Consider the following 17576-nt stretch of genomic DNA (forward strand, 5'->3'; position numbering starts at 1 on the left):
TTTGAGCAAGCATTTATTGAGTGCATACTAAGTGCTAGGTGAAGTGTTGGGCTGGAGCTGAGGACACTGAAATTAAAGACTGAGACCTGCCTAAGTAAATCGTGGTACAATACGAATTATGCAGGCTTTGAAAATAATGTAGATTAGGTCATTGAAAGGCCTGTAACAAAAGAAAGTGGCCGGGAGCGGTGGCTCACGCCTGTAATCCAAGCACTTTGGGAGGGTGAGATGGGAGGATCGCTTGAGCCCAGGAGTTTCAGATTAACCAGGCAACATAGCTAGACCCCTTCTCTACAAAAAATTAAAAAATTAGCAGGGCGTGGTGGCAGTGCACCCGCAGTCCCACGGACTTGGGAGGCTGAGGCACTGCTTGAGCACAGGAGTTTGAGATTTCAGCGAGCTATGATGAGGTCAGTGCATTCTACCTTGTCTCTTCAAACAAATAAAAGGATTGATACATTCTAACTAGGTAAGTAGTAAGTAGATTTGTTGTTTACAAAAATCAGACACTCCCAGGGAGGGGCAAAAGTCAACCACGGAAAATTCAGAATAATGGAAAAGATAACCCAAAACCCTTATCCTGCAGCCAAAAGATCTTGGAGGCCAGAAGGGACCATCTTAGAGCTGAATCCACCTGCTGAGTCAGATAGTTTGGGTTTTAATACAAACTCGGATACTTACAACCAGACCAGAATTTGTCATCTCCCCCTTCTCAATCCAGTCCCTCATCTTGCCCCCAAACATACATAATGTTGCTCACTTACTCCTTTTCAACAAACAGTGCCCAAACTGAAAATCTGGGATTCATTCCACATTCCTTCTCTAGCCAGACACTACTTCTAATCAGTCATCAGGTCTTACTGGTTCAAAATCAAGTCCTACTAATTTTATCTTTTAAAAAATCTTTCTGCTAACCATGGTGGCTCATGCCTGTAATCCTAGCACTCTGGGAGGCTGAGGCAGAGCATCGCTTGAGCCCAGGAGTTTGAGGTTGCAGTGAGCTGTGATGAGGCCACTCATTCCAGCCTGAGTGACAGAATGGGATGCTGTCTCAAAAAAAAAAAAAAAAGAAAGAAAAGAAAAGAAATCTTTCTTCTACCCTTCCCCATCTCCCCACTTCTACTGCCCTAGTTCAGGCATTCATTTCCCTTGCCTGGTCTCCAGGCCTTCAGGGTGAGTGCTCTCACCCACAGAGCAGATCATGTCACACGTTCTGTTCCTGCTTTCATTCAATGGGCCCCATTGAGAGATACTGACAAATTCTTAGCAAAAGTCTTCTAAACCTAGTCTGAGCCTGAATCTCTAGCCGTATCACCTACTTCACTTTTCCCAGGTCCCTATACGTGTAGCCAAACCAAATTATCCAGTTCCTGAAAACAAATAGCTTTTCCTCGAGGACTTCCTGCCTTTGCTACTCCCTTAGCGATATCCTACCCTGTTTTTCTCTGGATAAACACGTCTTCCTCCAAGTATAAGCTTCCTTAAGTCTCCCCTGACTTACCCAGACAATGTGGCCCCATTTCAATGACCTCTTGTTCACACCCCAGTAAAATATTGACCATAATGTATCACAATTGTTTTCTTGTTATTTTCCTTTCCATTAAGCTTTTTGAGGATAGGAGTTTGTTTTCTTCTATATTTACAACCCCACAAACTAGAATGTCCAATGTAGAGTTATACTCCATTGATGTTCATTGCTGAATGAATGACTGAATGTGAAAGGTTAAGAGCCACTATGAAACTGTCTTCTTCTCAAGTACAATCATCCAGATCACGATTTGAGAGAAAACTATCCTTTTACTTATGTTTTAGTTTACAAATAACTTATTTTAACATCACCACCACTGGAAATCAGGTAAGGCAACTACTATATCCACATTACACAGTAACAGGCTGATCACACGTGCTGATTTGATTCTGGCAGTCACATTAAAGGGGGTCTGCTGACTTCCAAGTCCAGGGCTTCAACATTTTATACAGGCTGCCAAGCAGAGAGAAGATGATTTGACCTAAAGTTATAGCTGTTTCTCCAGTTAGCTAAGTCCTTGGGCTAGAATGGGACCCTGAGTGCTCCAAGGCATCAGAGACAGAGGAATACAGCAGATAAGGGCATGGGCTTTTTAGTCAGATTGACTTATTCCAATCCTGGCTCCACCACTTACTAGGTGACCTCGAGCAAGTTACTGAACCTTTCCAAACTTCACATTCCTCACCAAAACATGGGGATAATACCTACCTCTCAAAGTTGTTGTGAGGTCTCAGAAGCATGTAGAAGTTATACTTTCAACATTTACAGAAGACCTAGTAAGTGCCAGCCACCGTTCTGAGGTTAATTTCACAGTAAGTTTCAGATAAATGCTAACTATGATGATCTGGCAGGGGGCTATCTGTTCTCCCACATTGCATCCACACGGTGCAGGCTCTAAGTGGCGGTATAGCTATACTCATACCAGCTCCACTAGGAGCACTACAGATCAAGAGGGAGGCTATTCCTCCTTCCCATTGCTACACTAAGTTAAGAGGAAGGTCAAGGTCAAGCTTTTTCTTTTTTTTTTTTTTGAGACAGAGTCTCACTCTCTTGCCTGGGCTAGAATGCCGTGGCATCAGCCTAGCTCACAGCAACCTCAAACTCCTGAGCTCAAGCGATTCTCCTGCCTCAGCCTCCCGGGTAGCTGCGACTACAGGCACGCACCACCATGCCCGACTAATTTTTTCTATAGTTGTTTTGGCTAATTTCTTTCTGTTTATAGTAGAGATAGGGTCTCGCTCTTGCTCAGGCTGGTCTCGAACTCCTGAGCTCAAGCAATCCTCCCGCCTCGGCTTCCCAGAGTGCTAGAATTACAGGCGTGAGCCACTATGCCTGGCCAAGGTCAAGCTTTTTCAAACTTCCATTCTATAAGAACATCCCAGAAGTAAATGTTAGTATGATCAAATCTCTCAAATAGCAGCCTCCCAAGAGGGACAGAGGGTCACAGAAGGTAAAAAATGTTCCTTTCATTCAGCAGCACAGAGGTTAGAAAAGTATATGGTGCTGCCTACTCTTGGGCATCCTTAGCCCGAGGTCAGAAGATGATGGGCTTAAAAAGTGTCTATTTGGGGTGGGGGGCTTTACAGGATCCACAAGTCCCTTGAAAAGTTATTTGTAAGAGTTTGTATATGATGTAAACAGGTACACAAAAAATAAAAATAGAAAAAAACAGTTTGTATAAAAATGTGTGTATATGCATCTCCTAGAAAGATCCATTATATTTACCAGCTTCTAAAGGGTTCTCAGAAAATGATTAGAAAAGGAAAGGAGGGAAAGGGGCTTAGTTTCTTCCATTCAGGCCAGCCTCCCTGGGCTCACAGTTGCTCTAAAACAATGCGCTCTCACATCCACTCCCGACCCCAGTCTCATCTCTTACCATGATATCCCAGAAAGCAGACATAGGGGGACTTCGGGGATAAATGTCTTTATTCAACAGGTTATCTCACTCAGTAACAAAAGAACAGGAGGTAACAATTCCCCCAAAGGTGTGAAGCAGTGTCCATCTCTGGCAGCAGGAATCATGGCCCGCTGATACATCAGCTGCAGCTCAGGGCCCCTGATGGCCACTTAGAGGTCATAGTTGGGGTTCTTCCGAAGAATGACAAATCCTTCCAGAATGGGGGTAACAGGAAGAAACTCCTCAGTGGCCAATTCTGCCCGTTCTCCATGCGCCAATAACACTGGGGTTGTATGTGTCTGGAACCCTGTGATGGTCTTAGGCTTGCCAGCCTGGCCCACCACATCCACTGCCTGTAGGGTACGAAAATTGAAAAGGAGGAACTCCAGATGGGAGAATAGCAACAACTCAATTGCCCATACCAGTTTTAGAGAAGCAAGTATATGCGCATTCTCCAACTTCTAACTGTATTTTTTTTTTTTTTGAGACAGAGTCTCACTTTGTTGCCCAGGCTAGAGTGAGTGCTGTGGCGTCAGCCTAGCTCACAGCAACCTCAAACTCCTGGGCTCATGCAGTCCTCCTGCCTCAGCCTCCCGAGTAGCTGGGACTACAGGCATGCGCCACCATGCCCGGCTAATTTTTCTATATATATTTTTAGTTGTCCATATAATTTCTTTCTATTTTTAGTAGAGACAGGGTCTCGCTCTTGCTCAGGCTGGTCTCGAACTCCTGACCTTGAGCGATCCACCTGCCTCGGCCTCCCAGAGTGCTAGGATTACAGGCGTGAGCCACCACGCCCGGCCCTAACTGTGTTTTTTTTTCTTTTTTTCTGAGACAGAGTCTTGCTCTGTTGCCTGGGCTGGAATGCTGTGGCATCAGCCTAGCTCACAGCAACCTCAAATTCCTGGGCTCAGGCAATCCTCCTGCCTCAGCCTCCTGAGTAGCTAGGACTATAGGCGCACACCACCATGCCTGGCTAATTTTTCTATTTTTTTTTTTTTTTTTTAGTTGCCCAGCTAATTTTTTTTCCTCTATTTTTAGTAGAGATGGGGTCTTACTCTTGCTCAGGCTGGTCTCAAACCCCTGAGCTCAAGCAATCCTCCCGCCTCAGCCTCCCAGAGTGCTAGGATTAAAGGCATGAGCCACCGTGCCTGGCCTTCCAGATTCTAGAATACAGCCTAAGCCCTCCCCTCTACTCAATCCCTCACCTGGCCCACACGGACAGACACTGGCAGTGGCCGCAGCTCTTCATCAAAGGTAACCAACATTCGGGGCTGCATGGCAGCAACCAGTCCATACAATACATAGTGCGATTTGCCTAGAATGACTGAGGGAAGCACACAAGACAAACAGTTAAGAGACGGTAGGGCAGGTCTAGCCAGAACCCTGGGAGCCCACCTCAAGTATGTCCCTATAACCCCTCAGTCACACACCTGAACCCATATTCCTCCCCTCGTATACGCTACTACTAACCAGAGGTGCCCCCACCTTACTTTGCTTACATCCCTTAGACTTGCAAATCACTTTTCCCCAGTCACTTAGGGCAAATGCTGGGCTTATCATCCTCAAATCTCTTTGGGCCAGATCAAAAGTGTGGGAGATGAAAGTCTCATGTGACCCTTCACAGGCCCAAAGAACCTTGGGAACCTACAGAGCTAATGTGGGGTGTGTCTTGATCCTAAATTACCACAGTGGCCCTAGTAGGGGTAAAGATACTGCACCACAATATAAGATTTCTGATAGGAACTCACTGTTTCGAACGTCCAGGAAGGAGACAAGCACAGTGAGCAGCCCAGCCACAGCCACCTGACTCATAAGCTGCCGGTCACTGTGGTAGGGGCAGAGGGTAAGTGTGCCCTTCCCTAAATGTGTCAGGCCCTGAAAAAAACAGAGGGAAGTGAAGGGAGGGAGTCATCACCTCATCCAGCCGAACAGAAATCCCACAGCTTGCTCACATCTTCCCTTCCAGGCCAAATACCACGTTCCCCTTCCATCACCACAGATAATTCCCTTGGCACCCTCTAAGAAGAATTCTATTCTTTACCTGTGCCAAGCGCACCATGAAGAGATTGTTGGGGTCCTTGGCATGATATTGCGCTAACTGGCGCAGCATCGCAGCCAGACGGGCATTATTGGTACCTGGAAATGTTAAGCATTACAGAGGCTTGAAAAAAAGGGCCTCAAACCTCCTCTCAATCTGCTTATGATCTTTTTCTGCCTGATACTTACCGCTGCCCACCATGCCCATGGCAAAGATAGAGTTATAGGAAACTTCTGGATCAGCATCATGAGAGAATTTGCTTAGGGTATCCAGGATGTTAAGTCGCGGATTTGAAACAGAGATTAGAGCCAGTGCTAAAGGTACAGCCCTCCGGAGTGTAGGCTCCCCATATCTCAGCTGGTGATCAAAGAAAATAACAACAGTATGGGGAAAGGTAGTAAAAACAATTCAGGCACAGACTAATGCATAATAGGGGGCCTTAACTTCTGTAGAAAAGGCATAACAAAAAGACAACTTCTCCACCAAGAAAACCCATTAGGAAAATCTCCTTTGGGGAACCCCAGGCCACCAAAACTGGTATACTGAAATCATCTTCATATCATCCTCATGCTATACTCACCAAGTGGCCAAAGGTTCGTAGTGCCATCTCTGCACCAATCTCCTCCCCCATAGCAATAAGGGCAATCCCCAGAACAGCCACTCCCTGTAAGTAAAAAGGCAGAACCCACTAAGCTCAAGAAACAAAAAGCAGTCACTCTTTTCTTTCTTTTTTATTTTGAGAGAGAGTCTTGCTCTGTTGCCCGGACTAGGGTGCTGTTGTGTCAGCCTAGCTCACAGCAACCTCAAACTCCTGGGCTCAAGCCATCCGCCTCACCCTCCCAAGCAGCTGGAATTACAGGCACACACCACCATGCCCGGCTAATTTTTTCTATTTTTAGTAGAGACGGGGTCTCACTCTTGCTCAGGCTGGTCCCAAACTCTTGACCTCAAGCAATCCTCCCACCCCGGCTTTCAAAGTGCTAGGATTACAGGCGTGAGCCACCATGCCCGGCCAAGCAATCACCCTTGACTCAATTCCCATCTAAGAATAAAAGCCATCTTATGGGGAACACCCTGCCCCCCCCAGGTACAGAAACCAGTCTCATGCCATATCAATACATGGTAATACCCAGAGGGAGTCTAAAACAAACACAGCTCCCCTGTTCCCCTACATGCTCATCTTTTCTCAGAGCCTCGCTCTGAGAGTGCCCAGCTGCCCACCTAACCTGATGTGCTCCCATGTCAGCAGGGGCTTCCTTTTTGTCCTTGTCCTTTTTTTCCTTCTTGTCTTTGTCTTCTTCCTTTTCCTTGGAGTCAAAATGTTCACTACAAATGTGGAGCAGCTGCTGTACCTTCAGCACATTTCCAGAGCCTGCAGCAAGGTGGTAGGGTGAGAAAGGGTAGAACTGAGAAGACACCAACAAAAAGCTTACTTTGGAAATCAGAGAAGCCTAAAGAACCTAAAGTAGATCAGAATAAGAAAAAATAAACAACCTGAAAAAAAGGATCAAGAAGAGAAGTGAGGAGTTACTGGGGAGGCACAAGACAAAGTAACAAAGACACAGACCTGCATAGGCACACACATCCACCAGTGTGTTGGCAAAACTGCGGAATGGTTCTGATACAACCTCCAATGCAGCCAGGATTGCTTCAATGGCCTCACCCTTCCCTACAGGACAGATTCAAGGGGTCAGAGGACACCTGCTTCCATGTAGCACAGCTTGACACATAAACCCTCCCTGTGGTATCCAGTTACTGTTAGCCCTTTGCCCAAATAGAGAGACATCCCCTCACCCAGGTGGTTGAGACCCAGTCCAAGAGGAAGCCAACGGGCGTAAGTGTCCTTGAGCTCAGTCTCTGACTTCTCCATGATGGTCTGAAGGATAGTAGAAGTGACATCTCCATTGCAGGATCCCACTGCTATCATTCCACAAGCTAGAGCTGTCACACCTGCCACCTAGAAATATCAAAATCAGTATTACACATAGTGAGTTGTTAAAATACGTGTTTATCTGTCTTGACTCAAGATATCTGATTCCTACAGACCACTTAAGACATACTCCCTGATACAACTAGGTAATAATCCCTTTTTGATGGTAGGTCAAAACAATATTGGCTGGGTATGGTGGCTCATGCCTATAGTCCCAGCACTTTGGGAGCTAAGGTGGTGGGAGGACTGCTTGAGGCCAGGTGTTTGAGACCAGCCTGGGTAACATAGTGATATCCTGTCTCTACAAAAAAAGAGAAAAAAAGAAAGAAAAATCAGCTGTGCATGATGGTGCATGCCTATAGTCCCAACTAATCAGGGGACTAAGCCAGGAGGATCACTTGAGCCCAAGAGTTCAAGGCTGCAGTGAGCTATGATCAGGCTACTGTACTCCAGCCTGAATGACAGAGCAAGAACTTTTCTCAGAAAAAAAAAAAATCAGCCACTATTCATTGAGTACTTACTATATGCCAGTCACTATGCCAACTGTTTTGCATACCACTAATATTTAATCCTTACAACCACCCCATGGTAACAGGCCCTGCTGTTATTCCCCTCTTATTGATGAAAAAATGAGGCCTGAAGAGATTGAGTTACTTGTTGAAGATCACATTGCTTATAAGCAAAGATGGCAGGATTTGAACTCAGGTCTTTCTGACTCTAAAACCTATGCTTTTGGCCACCATACTATATTTATCCATCACTAAAATAACTGTACAAGTAAGAAAATTTAAGGTTGGCCAATGACTAAAACGCTGAGTGAGAATCATCAACTCCAAGCTGCATTAAGTTACTTCTCACTCTAGAGTCCAGAAAGTTCCTCGGGTTCCCAAGGACTAGATCTCAATACCAACCAGAGGCTTAGAATCCCAGTTCTAAGGAATTTCACTGGGGTCACACCCTTCTACACAAACACATGTGTGCACACACATTTCTTTTTCTTTATATATCACAGAGAGTAACTCAGAGCACCTTCCCTACCCATGCTAAGTGCCTAACAGCCTCTACTCACTTCCATGCTGGACTTGGAATCTCCCATCACAGGCAGCAGCAGTGTTAGAACATCTTCGCGATTTGAGCCAGCATAGGCCAACCCCAGCCTGCAAAAGCCATGGAGAGGTGGTCCCCAACACATACCCAAGGACAAGGCAAGTAAAGAACAAAAAGAGGATTGGTTATTCATTCATCATTTCAACAAACATTCACCAAGAGTCAAATACTTAACAGACACAGTAGTAGTCCTTGTCAACACAAAAGTGAAAGGGGCCCAGTTCCTATTCTTCGGAGCTTACAAACTGAGTGCTACCAGACAAAGAAGCAAGAAACCTTACCCAAAGATGGAACCAAGTCGCATGGTGTTGCTGTTGTGTAGAACATAGTCTGAAAGTAGTGCCAGAGCAGGGTCACACTCATTCCGGACCCCAGAGTTCACGATGCCACAGGCAAGGAGAGCTCCTGACTACAAAGAGCAAATAGATTTTTCACTCAGGCTACCCTACCTTCCTTGCCACAAAGGATGCAACATGGGCCTCATTATAGCACCCGCCTTAACTGGATTTAAAAACTGGATACACCTTATCAGTGAAAGAAGGCACTGCTGGGCACTAGAACATGGAAAGGGGAAATCCCCATGAGTGGACTATGCCCAGACCAACCTTGATATAGTCCTCAGAGGAGTATAGGTACTTGTCAATCTGGGTGAGGCCACCATCCACATCCCACAGCAAAATCATGCCAAGGGACGCAGCTGCACTCAACATTCCTAAACCAAGGAAGAATCTGTCAGTCTTAAAATGGCCCTACCCTGAGGAAACTGTTATAAAAGTCACTCCAAGGAATTGCACTGTGGATCCCTTGTCAGATAAAATATGACTCTAGGAGGACAACAAGAGTGACCAAAGCAACACAGAAGATGAAGTAAGAACAGAATTATACCATGGTCCTTGTTCTTGTAAAGCCATTTGTTGCCATCATCAGTCAGTAGCTTGTCCTGCCCAAAAGCTGCATTCACAAAGCCATTCACAAAAGAGGAGGCCAGGTTCATGCGGGCAGAGTCCACCTGAGAGCCACTGCCCCCAAACCCTGCACAGGAGGGAAAAGAAAGATAAGGAAAGAAGGTCTAGAGTAGGACAAGAAAGGAACAAAGTATGGCAGGCAGTCTCTGGTTCCCTTAAGACTATCTATCTATGTCCCCAAGCAGTGACCTGGAGAAAAGGTTCGTGGGAATTCTGAGCTCTATAGGATAAGCATGTTGGCCAAGTCATCACTCCCAATACAAGGGGCATAACTATCCTTCAATCCTCACTTGTGTGGAGAGAGCTACTTACTGTTGTTCTCTAGGTGGGTTTTATAGATGTCATCTGGCACCTTGGGCTCCATGATGTCCAGCTGAAGAGAAGTCAGAGGGTCACAACTGCTCCCCCAGTATTCCCCCAGATGTCCCTTCTGCTATCCCACTGAATGGTAATTCTAACCAAGGAGAGTCTAGTCAGAGGTATACTCATGGAGATGAAAAGGCAGGTAGAATTACAACCAAAAAGCTTTGATGAAAAAAAGGAAAGAGTCTCACCTCCCGAGCTAAGGCCAAGAAGTTGCTATTGAGCTGCACATTGGACATGATCTCTGTCAGGTCCTCATACTCTTCTACATCTTCACTCAGCTCCAAGAACACCCCATGCCGGCCTAGCATGAATGCCATCTGTTTCTGCACTACCCTGTGGGAAGAGAGCCAGCACATCTGTTCACCACTGTCCACTAAGCACACAGGCAAGCCCCTCAAACCCTAATCAGAAACACTTCCCAACTCTTCAGGTAAATCCCCTATGCATGAGCTTATCTTTCCCTTTGCCAACTTCTTCCCTACGTACACATCCTTGCAGGTGGTGAAGATGTCTTCTACCAGCTCCATGTCATTGAGCATCAATGCCAATCTCAGAGCTTCAGGAAAGCGGCTAAACTTTCGGAACACACCCAAGGCACAACGCAGCAGGGCAGAGTTTTCAGGCTCAGGCACATAATTCACACAACTACAAAGATAAATGTAAAAGGAATTCAGAAAGTCCCAGAGTCCCATTGAATTCACTTACCCAAAATAAATAATGGATGCCTAATTATATACTAGGCACTATGCTAGACGTTAAGACTACTAAGGAGAAACAAAGTCTCTGTCCACAAGAAACTCACGGTCATCAACAAATTAACTACAGCCTGATGCTACCCTTGAGCAGATGCCCTGAGAGAATAGAGAAAGCAAAATTGAGAGAGAAGTGCTGGGAAAGGCAGGCCTGCCACCCATCCCTACCACACTCACTCACCTGGTAAGATACAGGCAGACCTTTGCATATGCATTCTCATCGATCTCCTTCTCCAGCATGTCCACCTGCTCAATTTCCATGAGCAGGTCACAGGCCTCGTGCTCTGCATTGTGAGCCATGTTGTAGGGGACAATCTCCTTCACCAGGGTAAGCAGTGGCTCCCGCTGTACCTTCTCTGCATCATCCAGCTCCTGCCACTCCTTAGCTACTTCTCCTGCCAGATGCCTATGGATAGGCCCAGACCATTAAGGGAGTACAGCTTCAGGGAAAACACTTCCCTATGGACCAAGGAATTCAGTATCTGGGAAATTCAATACACTGGTACTCCCAAGACAGATAGTACTCTAAGATAGAACTCAGAATTATGCGTCAGAGCCCCCTTCAGATTCCCAAGAAGAAAAGGTCTTACCTGACATACTCATGACCCCATGATGCCAATTCCTCCTGGGAGCCCACTAACCGATACTTGAGGCACTCACGCTCCCCACTCATGGTCATGGCCAAAACAGAGATGATGTCAGCAGCAAAACGCTATAAAGAAAACAGTCCTTTGAAGTCAAACCCAACAGTCCGGGGTAAGGGAAGTGTGACATGAAATCAAAACTGTCACTGTCCCCCAAATTAACTATTTAACTATATACTAGTCTCTGTATTAGAAATTTACATGTTTTCTAAGCTAAGCCTCAGAAAAACCAAGGTTGGTGTTGCTATCTCTCTTTTAAGCCAATTAAAGGGTGATAAAGGGGAAAGCAAAAAAAGATGGAGGCTCTGTATTTTTTTTTTTTTTGTAGAGATGAGGGTCTCGCCATGTTGCCCAAGCTGGTCTTGAACTCCTGGCCTCAAGTGATCCTCCCACCTCTGCCTCTCAAAGTGCTGGGATTATAGGTGTGAGTCACTGCATGGCCTGAATTTTATTTTAATTGCAATTATAAACTGTTAAAAGGTTTTAAGCAGAAAAGACCTACAATCTGGAAAAATCACTATGGCTATTTAATGAAAGATAGACTGCGTAGGAGATCAAGGACAAAAGCAAGAACACCAGTTATGAGGCTGCTGCAATAGTCCAGATGAGAACTGAACATTTCCTGGATTAAGGTTGTACCAACAGTCAAAGAAGTGGGGTATATTTTTGAAAGAAAAGAAATGAATGAACATGAGATAGAAGAAAAAAGAGAAAACTCAAAGTTAAACGTAACTGAAACCACACTAATGAAATCTCAAGGTCCAACAGGAATAACAAAAAGAATGTCTTCTGAAAAACTGATCCCCCTTTCAGTTCTTTTGTGCGTATTTTGACTGTGATGAACTATGCTCAACTGGATCAGGGCTTAGGTCTATCAGGCTTGATGGTGATTCACCATAAGCCCCATGGTCTAGGTAAAAAGGAATTCCTAAACTATGCTTCCACCAGTGTCTGTAATAGTTTTTACCTTATTCTCCCCAGGGGCCATGTTCTCATAGATTTCCTTCAGTTTGCCATAGTGTGGACGCAGAAATTTGAGAGGCTTGGGCACTGAAGTCATGGAAGTTGTAGAAGAACGAATCTGCCTCCGAAGTTCCTCCAGGGCTGGTCGGTACAGGGATGTGTCCTTCTCCTGATCAGGAAATGTTAGGGCTCAGATAAAAAGGAGTCACAACTCTCCAAATCATAATACAATACAGAAATATTTAACAACTCCTCCAGGGAAATAGCTGTGTCCTATTCATCTGTGGTTCCCCAACTCCCGGCACACTGCCTGGCACAAAAACAAACGACCCCAGTTAAGAATTAAGAACTCTGCTCCTCCCACAAAAGAAAGGTACAAAACCGTACAAATATCCTTTGTATCTCTCCTGCCTCACGATATCATCATAACACTGACCCTCACACAGGAATAGTTGCCTCAAAATGGAATAAAGCAAACAAGTGGGTAAGATCCAAATATGCACCCGATCATGTTAACGTCATGACTCACCCCAAGTCGTTCCACGAGCATCTCCAGTTCATCTTGAAGTTGTTTGTCCTCTTCAGACTGGAAGGTTAGGGGAAAAAGCTCATGAAAAGAAGGAGTCTCAAACACATCCTCCCACTCACCCTGGGACAGGTGGAGAATAACCCTGCCTCCTTAGGAGGGGCCAAGTGGACAAGCAAAAAGTGGGAAACGGAAGCCCTGCTGGGAAGGCAGCCCGAGTTCTGAGCCAGGCTCTGCTTGAATACTGTTCTAGGAAAAGGGAGTGATGATGACCCGCTCGAGCCCACCTCACGAGGCGGTGGTGAGGGTTGGGGGGAACGGCAGAGGTGACAGCGCGGAATGGAGAATGAGGGGCAGAAAGGCGGGGTGCTGGGAGTCCCGAGGGTCACCCCATCGGCCCTCTCCCGGGTGCAGTGCAGCCGCTGGGAGTCGGACTTGAGGCCTGCGGAGCCGCCGTGACTCAGCCCGCGGCCTCCTCCGCCGGCTCCCGGGGCCGCGCCTCACCAGCTCCTGTTCCTTGTCCTTGTCCCCGGCATCCCGCCGCTCCTTGCCGCTCGGTTTCTCGTCCGTGCCCCCGGGAGCTGTCGCTGGGGGCTGCTGAGGCTGCACCGGCGCCTTGTCCCGGCCACCCTCCTCCATCGCCGCTGCCACTGCCGGCCCGCTGCGCGCGCACCCGCTCGCACCGCCCTCATTCCCAGACGGCCTCGCGCGCGTCGTCCGCGGCGCCCCTCCTCCTCCCGAGCCCGCCTGCGACCGGAAACGCCGAGCGAGCCGGGGCGCACAGCATGCCACCCAGCCCTGGGACCCCGCCCTCGGAGGCCTACGGAAACTACAATTCCCAGCTTCCCGCGCGCCATAGGCACCGCCCCAGCGCGGACCTCCTCGAAATCTCCTGAATCCCACAGAACTGTGTAACGTGGGGTTTGGATGGGATGCGCTCACTACTACGGGATATGAGCGGGCTGCGAGGTGAGCTGTCGTTTTCCCAGCCCATAGGTTTTTCTCATAACAGAGTGAAGAGAACCCACAGTGACATCTCAGTTGGCTGCGTGGTCTGACAAACGGACAAAATTCTTGAAATCCCGGACGCTTGATTGCTGCCTGTATAAAGTCAATATACTACTTTATGTCTAGCCCCACACTACTGTGGAATATTAACTTGCTATCGTTTGCCTCCATTTGAAGGAGAGTGCTCTGATATTACCGTGAGGGTGTGGTTACCATCTTAAATCTTTTTTGGAGCCAGGTGGAATAGAAATCAGTAAATAAATAAAGTCCTATGCTCCATTGCCAAGTTCTGGAGCAAAAGCAGAACAAGACAAAGTGTTTGCTCTCAGTCTGTCTACTGGTCTTCCTTTCCCTGTTATGACTTAAAAGTAGTGTGACTGACATGCTTTACGTCATGATTGCTTTTAAGTGATCGCACACAATTCTAACAACCTTTTGAGATGGGTAAGATTGTATCCATTTTAGAGGAAAGCATATAGATTAGTAGAATCAGGATTTGAACCTCAGTCTTTCAGTCTTCCAAGCCCTTGACTGTTTCAGGCAAACCCCAGAGTTTTTCCTTCAGCTTGGGCTATTGTATGTCTGTGTCTAGAAGGTGAGAAAAGAGGAAGTAACTCTTCTTCCCTTCACGTGGGTGGGAAGACGCACCATTTGTCCTGGAGTTTTATTTTATGGGTTCTGAAGAACACAGTAGAACTTCATACAGAACACATTAAAGAATGCAGAAGTGTTAGAACATACGTCTGTTTGAACAATATAGAGAACAATATAGCACTGAATGAATGTTGACTAAATGTTTGTATAGATACAGATTCAAAGGTCTGAATCCATTTTAAAAACATGTTGCTCTTTTCTACTCAGTGCTTGGAATCTATGGATAACCTTACATTTCCATTGCTAATGACTCCCCCAGCCCTGGTCTGCAGACAGAAATTGGACAGTCCATAGCTGTTTGGACTATTTTATGTCTGCCTCCAGGATGTCCATACATTTTCATGCTTTCTTCAGTCATCTGCAGAGGGTTTTTCCTAAATCTCTCCTTTTCATATGACTTCCTTCTATCAGGTCGCAGATTTTGTGCTATATGCCAGTCATATCCCTAACAGTACCTTAGAGGAGATGAAGTGATGTTGTGGCATAAAGCACAGGTGACTCCGGATGAAGGGGGTAAATGAATAGTAATTGTAAATGTTGTACTATGTTTCAACTTTTTTGTAAGTTTGAGACATTTCAAAATAAAAAGTTGGAGGAGGGAGAACACAAACTGTAGAAACAGACAGATCTAGTGTTTTAAACTAAATTCTACCATTCACAAGCTGTCAGACTTGGGCAAGCTACTTAACCTCTCAGTGTGGTTTCTGCCTCTGTAAAATGTGAGTCATAAAGTATCTCTCTTTTAAGTTGTTATGAAAATTAAATGAGACAATGTATATAAAGTGCCTAGCTAGGTGCCTGGCAACTAGAAAGGAGGCAGTTGTCATTTTATTTTCCAACTACCTCAAATCTGCAGGGCTGAATTAAACATTCTTGTCCCTTTCTCACCACCTCTAAGCACTCAAGCTTCCAAGCCACTAGTTAAACACAAATGCCTGGGAATTACCTTCAAGGCCCCTTGATAACATTAATGTCCTGCCTCAAGATTCATTTCAGCCAAACTACCCTCCCAGGAGCACTCCTGCCTACTACCATTTGGTCAAACTCCCAGCCTTGTGGCCAAACTGCTTTTCAATCAGGAGTCAAGCCATTACCTGCCCCTTCCTTCCTCCTTCCTTCAAATTACATCCGTAACCCTACTATGCCGCCCCCTAAACATGGCCTAAGCTGTAGAGCTACATTATTTTATGGATGGCTAACTCACCTGAGCACCGTTCAACCCAAAGCCATCACCTACATAACACCAGAAGTCCTCCTAGCAGCACACAGCATTGCTGTTTCCACATGTTACTACTGTCTTTATGTGATATCCTTCAAACAGCCACATTGCACTGTGGCCGCTTTTACTGTTAATTCCCAGGACTGACAGCAAATGCTACAATTCTTTTTTTCATGCCTACTATTACTACTACCCTTCTCCAGACTCTCGTCCTTCATTATGTCCCTTTCATTTTTTTCCCTTTTTTTTTTTTAACGTATCAGAATTTTTCATTTAGTTCCATTTGATAATCCTAAACACATCGCGATTTCTGAACATGCCTTTCCCATTCAAGGTGATCGGCCTTTTTACATCGCTATTCCTTCTGTGTGGAATGCCCTTCACTGTTTTCAGCTAGTAAATTCTCCTATCCTATGACCTCCAGCTGAATGTTACCTATCCAGGAAGCTTTTCCTATCCTACCTCTAGGTTATTCATTTTTTCCCTATATTCCCACCGTGCTTAGGACATACCTCTCCCTCCCTAGGCTCTGAGTTCTTGAAGGACAGGAACTATGCCTAATGGTAGGCCTTGCTAAATGAATGAATGAGTGGCTTTGCATTAATCTTTAGGTCATGTTTAGGTATGTTTTATTTTTGCAAAATTTTTTATTTTGATGTGCATTTCCTCCACAGAATTTTAATTTTTTAATTTTCATGCATTTCCTCCTTCATAGAATCATCTTTGTATATAATAACAACCCACTGGGGGCTCTCTTTGGAGCCCAGAGCTGGGCATCAGAAAATCATCAGGATTCTCCATTTGTGAATCATGATAGGCCCACTGAAACTGTGCTAATTTTTATGGCAGATTTTCTTCCAGCCTGATATTTCCAGAGTGCTACCAAGTGTGAAATCATATTTCTTAGCATATGTTATCTTACTATGGACAGTAGGATTAGTCAGACTTCCCAATGGGACTGCGTAGGGGATGCCCCAGCCCTTAAGCAATAATTACTCTCTTGTGTCCACCCAGGAGCACCATCCTTTATTTCTCCTTGTGTCTCAACCCATCAGAGCATATCAGAGGTGAATATTTATCAGCCTGACAGGGCTACTAAGGGTAAAGGTTACATCTGTCACCTGATGTTCGCCCTGCCTTGCCTCTGGAACCAAGCACCTGCAGAGTGCTCAACAAACAGGTGCTACCTGGCTTAATTTCAGCACAATGTGTGCTTAAGTTTCCTGCAGCTGCCTGGTTGTCACATGTGCCTGGCCCAGGGGAGCTGAGTTGCATGGAAATGCACCTGCTGGTGATGGTCCCACTCGGAAACATGATGAAATTGCCCAGAAGGTAGATGTCTATGTTTGAGTCTTAATTTTGCCATGACTTAGAAGACTAACTGATGGTGATTAAGAGGATCTGAATTCCAAATCTGACTTTAATGCAATCTGTCTTGTCTGACATTGGAAGTTATGTAATCTTTTTCTTTAGTTTCTCCACTTGTAAAATAGAGACAATGATAGAACCTCCTTGTAAATTATTGTGGGCATTTAATGATATTTTTTAAATGCTTAGTAAAAGCATTTAAAGCTTAAGCATTTATAAGCTTAAGCAAAATAGGAACCCAGTAAATGACAGCTGGCAATTATCATCATCATCATCATTGTTATTATTGTTTCACATTTTGATCTTTTTGCAATATGAAGTCTTAATACCACATTGGCCAGCTGATCAGAATCCTAAGCTGGCCTCTGAAATTAGGTGTCAAGAAAACGGCAAGGCTTTATCCTGCCAAACCTCTCTCCTCAAATCATTATGCTCTCTGACATTATAAATCTCATCCACTCTGCAACACCCAAACTTCACAAGTCATTTATTAAAATCTCTTTGGGTTCTGGAATTTGCTAAGCCCACGAATTCACTTCTTAAAGCATTAAAGCTGAAATGGTTCTGAGAGATTGTCTCATCCAATCCACTTATTTTGCAGACTGCTG

The 17576-nt window shown here is 45.4% G+C and overlaps 1 protein-coding gene across 2 annotated transcripts; it reads right to left on the reverse strand.

Moving 5' to 3' along the window:
* Window positions 1-3439: 3439 nt before the first annotated feature.
* PSMD2 (proteasome 26S subunit ubiquitin receptor, non-ATPase 2) lies at window positions 3440-13390 on the reverse strand. Of its 2 annotated transcripts, XM_069475261.1 has the most exons (21): window positions 13224-13390; window positions 12723-12779; window positions 12198-12362; window positions 11177-11298; window positions 10768-10992; window positions 10321-10479; window positions 10023-10167; window positions 9781-9841; window positions 9389-9535; window positions 9109-9215; window positions 8785-8912; window positions 8466-8553; window positions 7261-7423; window positions 7034-7135; window positions 6693-6838; window positions 6047-6130; window positions 5655-5823; window positions 5470-5564; window positions 5177-5303; window positions 4634-4752; window positions 3440-3778 (listed from the first exon to the last, which is right to left on the reverse strand). In XM_069475261.1, exons 1-21 carry the CDS (start codon window positions 13356-13358, stop codon window positions 3596-3598), a joined length of 2727 nt encoding a protein of 908 aa, XP_069331362.1. In that variant the 5' UTR covers window positions 13359-13390; the 3' UTR covers window positions 3440-3595. The 2 variants fall into 2 exon arrangements, with proteins under 2 accessions (XP_069331362.1, XP_069331363.1); XM_069475262.1 differs by lacking the exons at window positions 12198-12362; window positions 12723-12779; window positions 13224-13390 and having other exon boundaries at window positions 10768-10981.
* Between the last annotated feature and the right edge of the window lie 4186 nt (window positions 13391-17576).

This window comes from Eulemur rufifrons, chromosome 7 (assembly GCF_041146395.1).
Source record: "Eulemur rufifrons isolate Redbay chromosome 7, OSU_ERuf_1, whole genome shotgun sequence".
Taxonomy (NCBI): Eukaryota; Metazoa; Chordata; class Mammalia; order Primates; family Lemuridae; genus Eulemur; species Eulemur rufifrons.